The 6,107-nt window shown below is 41.7% G+C and overlaps 1 protein-coding gene across 3 annotated transcripts in view; it reads left to right on the top strand.

Moving 5' to 3' along the window:
• The window catches only part of sh3gl2a (SH3 domain containing GRB2 like 2a, endophilin A1), a 44,326-nt gene that overhangs the window by 3,823 nt on the left and 34,396 nt on the right, over positions 1-6,107 (top strand). Inside the window, exon 1 of one of the 3 annotated variants that reach the window (XM_046046896.1) lies at positions 4,856-5,074. The exons of 1 other annotated variant lie outside the window; for it this stretch is intronic. In XM_046046896.1, the coding sequence (XP_045902852.1) occupies positions 5,030-5,074 (45 nt within the window). In that variant the 5' untranslated portion in view covers positions 4,856-5,029. Of the gene's footprint in view, positions 1-4,855; positions 5,075-6,107 lie in introns of those variants that run through there. One more of the 3 variants, XM_046046897.1, reaches the window with a different exon arrangement.

Below are 6,107 nucleotides of genomic sequence, written 5' to 3'. Positions count from 1 at the left end.
AGAAGACCCCACCGGGTACCACTCATCTCCACTACAAATAGGAAAAAGAGGCTACAATTTGCAAGAGCTCACCAAAATTGGACAGTTTAAGACTGGAAAAATGTTGCCTGGTCTGATGAGTCTCGATTTCTGTTGAGACATTCAGATGGTCAGAATTTGGCGTAAACAGAATGAGAACATGGATCCATCATGCCTTGTTACCACTGTGCAGGCTGGTGGTGGTGTAATGGTGTGGGGGATGTTTTCTTGGCACACTTTAGGCCCCTTAGTGCCAATTGGGCATCGTTTAAATGCCACGGCCTACCTGAGCATTGTTTCTGACCATGTCCATCCCTTTATGGCCACCATGTACCCATCCTCTGATGGCTACTTCCAGCGGGATAATGCACCATGTCACAAAGCTCGAATCATTTCAAATTGGTTTCTTGAACATGACAATGAGATCACTGTACTAAAATGGCCCCCACAGTCACCAGATCTCAACCCAATAGAGCATCTTTGGGATGTGGTGAAACGGGAGCTTCGTGCCCTGGATGTGTATCCCACAAATCTCCATCAACTGCAAGATGCTATCCTATCAATATGGGTCAACATTTCTAAAGAATGCTTTCAGCACCTTGTTGAATCAATGCCACGAAATAAGAAATAAGATTCTATGAAACATTAGAACCTGCAAAAAAAAAATATCTGGATATAAATATTACTGTCATACATGTTAAAAACATGTATCCAGTTGCTCCTACTATTCCAACTTTCAGTCCGGGCTGATAACAAAATGAGACCAGTGAGCAGTGTAATAAAGATAATGTCAACAATCTCATATTTCACCTAAACTCAGCCTCCGTCTGGCTGTACGGTACAGGTGAGATTTATTGTCTCACGAGTTAAGACAAATGGACACTCACCTCCGGACGAACACGCACACAGATCACTGAGCCGTGGGACGAAGCACTTTATCAGAGCTGCCTGCCAAGGCCAGCGAGCAGGAAAACTGAGCAAAGAACTGCACTCTGGTCACTGTCAGCCGGTTTGATGGATCACTCGTACTTTCTCTGTTAGCCAATAAGAACTACTCAGACAAAATAAACGTTGGGTGTTCAGGGTGTTCCAACTGTAGATATTATGTCAATACATCTGAGATGTCCTCACATGGTTTGGGCTGCTTTCATTGTGGGAGATAGTCTGACCTGATACAACATGCTGTAATCATGTAGATAGATAGAGACTTTATTGTCATTGCATTTAAAATACAACGAGATGCAGTTTAGAGCAAACCATTGAACTTAGCAGCTTCTATAAATAAATACGCCATAAAAGGATTGCATAAAATAAATGTGTGTTGCATGGCAGTTTTTACTGTTATTACACAAATGGGTATCATCATTGCTGCGTCATTTCTTACCACTAGGTGGAAGCAAAGCACCATAGATTGTTAATTATTGTGCAGTGGACAACATGACAGGCATACTATAGATCTGTGTAACATACAAAAATAGGCATTTTATAGCTGCGCACATAAAATATTAAATAGACTTTGAATTTTGACATCCTTAATGATTTTGTTTGGAACGTTTGATCCTTGAAATCTCTGATTTTAGTTAACTTACAAGGGATACCATCATAAACAACGGCTACATCATAAAATATGTGATTTATAAAATCATGATTGAATTACTTTTGCAATCCATTTTTAGGATTACCCTTCGACACCTAATAGATGGTGCCATTTTTGTTGGGTATCTTGGTAAATGGGCATGGTAAATGGTATCCAGCAACATGGTAGATCATTCCTGACTGAATGTATGTTCAGAAATTCCCCACAGGGTGGCGCCACGAGCATAACAAATGTTTGTCCTTATTTTTAACCTGCACTGCCTTAAATAATCCGCTGTGTAGGGATTTGATTATTGCAAGAGTACAGAATTAGATTATTTATCAAAAAACAGCATCAAAGTTAGGTAAAGCAGTGATGTTGATTATGATGGACTTTGCTCTTGAGTAACAAATGAATTGTTTAATAGATACAAATATTTCAAAGGCGATGTGTCGTGTATTTATGTCTAGGCTATTTAACTGTTAATATTAAGTAAATATGCACATCTTGTTGGCTTCTGTTTGGATTAAGCCCACACAGTCAACAACACGCTGATAATGCACAAGTTGTTGCCATCTGAAAGTGAACGTACAGAAACGTCAAGTCTAAAGACATGTATATAAAATATGCTCAAATGGCACATTGTCTCCTCGGGGAGATCTGTACTTCAGGGGTTAGCCTACGTTGGTGATACATTTCATACGCGCGCTTTTGCACTCCACACACCTGTGTATGATGGCGACAAATAGGCCTACGCCGCCCGCTAATGTACTACACCACACCCACAGTAATAGCCTAATGATCATTTATTATTATGCACACACAATGTGTTTGCATTTCCTCAGCAATTATTTCTCAGGATTAGAAACAGTTGAATTTAAAAGATTTAATTATTAATTAATTTAATTTTAAAAAGAGGTGACAAAATGAAGGCAAAAAGATAACATTTCACAACTGTTGTATATCCTACAGGTTGTATGTGTTGACTGAGAAAGTCCCACACGGAAGCATCTTCGAATATGCAACCTCAATTAGCATAGTTTTATTTGGACATTTCACAGGCGCAGATATGGACATATTCAGGATTTGATAGCCTATTTGATGATCATCACTCCGAGTCTTATTCCAGGGCTGCGATAGTGGCCATATGGGATGTCTCTCTGACTCTCTGCCCCAGCAGTCCTACACAATCGACCCGCCATCTGGCGTCGAGGGGCTGCCGCTGAGCTGACAAATGTGTGCAGGTGACTTCTTAGCTTTAATTCAGAGTCATTACTCGCATTAGTCCTGGAGATGGGTGCAGGCGTTTAATAGTATCAGTCAATCGTTCGGATTGAGTTTGGGTCTGACTGGCTACCCTATGTGTTCAAAAGCACAACTGTGCAAATTTTGCCTCTGAGCCCTCATACACACGCGTTGTTCTGTGACAGGTCATGCCGACCATCCATGGCCACATAGCATCTAATAGAGTGCCATAGCAGTTGAGGTTTTGTGCGTAACGCTGTGTGAGTGTACTGATTGATGACACCAATCACAATAGGAGTTGACACATGTTCATGATTTTACCTGTGATATAGGCCTACTCATTTCCACAAACTTTAGTTAGTTGGGAAGTGTATTGTGCACAGTGTGTAAAGTTGTCTTTGCTTTACCTGGCAACCAAAATAACAACAAAACAAAACAATAAAAAAAACAATGTCGCTACAGCATCCACTCACACTCGCAAATTTGAAATTTGGGCATCTACAACTCCAACAAAATATGGTCCAACTCCATTTGCTGAAGAGAATCGGTGTGATACGACCGAGAGCTCCAGAACAGCTACTAATGGACCTTGGGTGAGGTTGTATCGTCAACTGCTGTTTCCGGCATTAAGAATGAACTTGCAATCTCGACATAAATTCAGTTATCAAAAATGTATGTAAGTAGCCTAAACGTCACCAAGCTGTAGCCTACAGAAAAAAATGTACTTGTGTAATGGAAGAAATACAGCCGCTCAAATCCGCTTTTTTATATTATTTTCGTTTTACCACACTGCCGTTGTTCTTCTAACGCTTTCTAACAGGCTGTGCAGGTGTGCACATTATCATGGCTCATTGCCTTTCTTTTGTTAACACCTGTGTGTGTAAATCAACATTTTTGCATCTGGACCCTCTGTTTCTTCGTTGATTGTTCTATTTAGCCAAGTAGAGTCAGTTTCAGTGATAGGATATAAGGAAGCTAGTCTGGTCTGGTGGGACGTCTCTCTGTCTGTCCGCTGATGGGTGCTGTCCAGGGTGCTGGAGAAGTCACAAGTCATTGAGTCTCATTAGGAAGACCAGAAACGAAACTAATTGTATATATTACTGTTTTTGTAGTCTTTCTTCCTGGCTGGCTTGCTTGCTTGCTAGGTGAGTGTGTATATCCAGTGGTGAAATAAGTACTCCTGTCTTTTACATATTAAAAGTAGCAGTACAGCTATGTAAAAAAACAAAAAACAAGTAACTACATTTAATATTCTTCTTAAATTATACTATCATAGCTACATATCATATTTGAATATTACTGTTAATGCTTTTGCATGTAGCCTATGCAGTATTTTAATTAATACATGCATTAATGTATAGGCTACTTTACTGGTACAGCTGGAGGAGGTGGAGCGCAATTGAACTACTTTATATACTGTTGGATGGTTTAATCTAAAGCACAGTAGCATATTTTATACATTGATAATATGTTTTCTTTGTAAAGTCCTAAAGCTAACTCCAGCTGCCAGACACGTGCAGAATTTCCCTCTGAAATGTAGAGGATTAGAAATATAAAGTAGCCTATAAAATTGAAACACTCAAGTAAAGTAAGTAGCCTACTTTAAGTGCCATTTAATTGCATTGTGGGAATCTACTTAGTTACTTCCCACCAAGCTATAGCCCATTCGTCTAATTTAAGGTAAAGTCAACTCTGCAAAGGGCAGCTAACATTTTACTTTGCAACAAACAAACAAACTTGAACCAATGTTGATATTAAAGTTGGGTAATGCCTTGCTTTTCTCGGTATCATGTCATCCTTGATTAAGGCTGAATGTAATGAGATCTAAATCCAGTTTCCCAGTTCGTTCTCGCAGGTTCTCTTCCACTAAACGAGCTTAGATTAGAAATATAACTCAGCCTCCATTTAGATTATCGAGCCCAGCCGTGGTGAGGTGGCGGCCGCTTTAAAAGGAGCTGGCTCCGACGTCAGCGCCGTTTTAGACATGTGGGGTCTGACATCCAATAGCCTGATCGGGGTTTAAATCGGCCCCCTTTCTCACTAGAGATCCCTCCGATGAAGACCAGCGTAGACAGGAGTTAGTCACGGCTGCAAGAACGTCACTAGATACAATTAGGACCGAGATTTCGTCCTCTCGCACGCCTGCAGCATCAGTTCATATTCCCAGCTAGAAACCACCGTGTAGCAACCATGTCTGTAGCGGGACTGAAGAAGCAATTCCACAAAGCCACTCAGGTAAGAGGGCACGACGTCCTGAAGACTAGATCTTCATGTTGAAGTGTCAAGTTGTTGGAGAGCAGCGGGCTAGCGTCTGGATAGTAGACAGACCGCTTTACCCATGTTGGTGTTCAGTGAACTCCTCATGTTGCACTCATATGAAGCCGTGTGCTGTAGTCGTGCTCCATCTATTACCTCTAAATCACTAACCCATCGCTGTCCAGGTCCTGAAATATACTGCACTGGAAAACACTGGCGTGGTGCAGCATTGCACCAGTAGAATAATTTATAACTCGTGTTTTGCACTGTAGCCTCCGTTGTAGTTCACTATGGTTATTTGATGCATTACAGGAAGTCACGATAAATATTCAGTGTTGTGTTTGTGTGTGTGACCGCCTGGGTGGCAGGACAATGCGATGGTTGTGACGACTGGGACGTCAGTTCCTCTTGGTACCCTTCAGATGACATTCCGCACAGAAAACCACTAGAGCCGCCGCTCGTGGCAGCCGCTAACGATTGTAATGCGCAAGTTGTTGCGTTAAATGGAGGATGGTTTAAATCAGTGTTTCCTTCAGCCAAAGATGTTATGCAATCGTTAAGTGAGCCTTGGCGGAAATCCGCTCCTACCACCAGCAGCAGCACACCATGACCTCGGCGCCCTCTAAGCGCATTTATCGCCTATTGCGGGACACCAGTGATGAATAACATGTTGCCTTCTTTATCTAATGCGGAATCATCAGTTTATTATTCGATGTAGGCCTAAACGTCTCTGGCCCAATGCATGGGCCATCTTCAGTTAAAGGTTACTCACAAGCTTCCTCTATACATTTCAGCATCTCCGTTATTCTAGCCTACTTCTACAGCCTAAGAGCCTCAGATTTAAAAGTTTAACCATCATTAACTCAGGAGGCCATCAGAGTGGCGGTCACCAGTGGGATCTTGATGGTCAGAGGTGTGGACAGATCTGTCCCTTCAGCCTTCCGCTATCTCCAGGGCTTTGGGTGACTTTTGTTTCTGGTGTAAGCTGAGAGTGAGGGAGGTTGTCCGTTTC

This window comes from Micropterus dolomieu, linkage group LG04 (genome assembly GCF_021292245.1).
Source record: "Micropterus dolomieu isolate WLL.071019.BEF.003 ecotype Adirondacks linkage group LG04, ASM2129224v1, whole genome shotgun sequence".
Taxonomy (NCBI): Eukaryota; Metazoa; Chordata; class Actinopteri; order Centrarchiformes; family Centrarchidae; genus Micropterus; species Micropterus dolomieu.
Note: the sequence above shows the minus strand (reverse complement) of the source record. Positions and strands in the feature narration are given on the sequence as shown.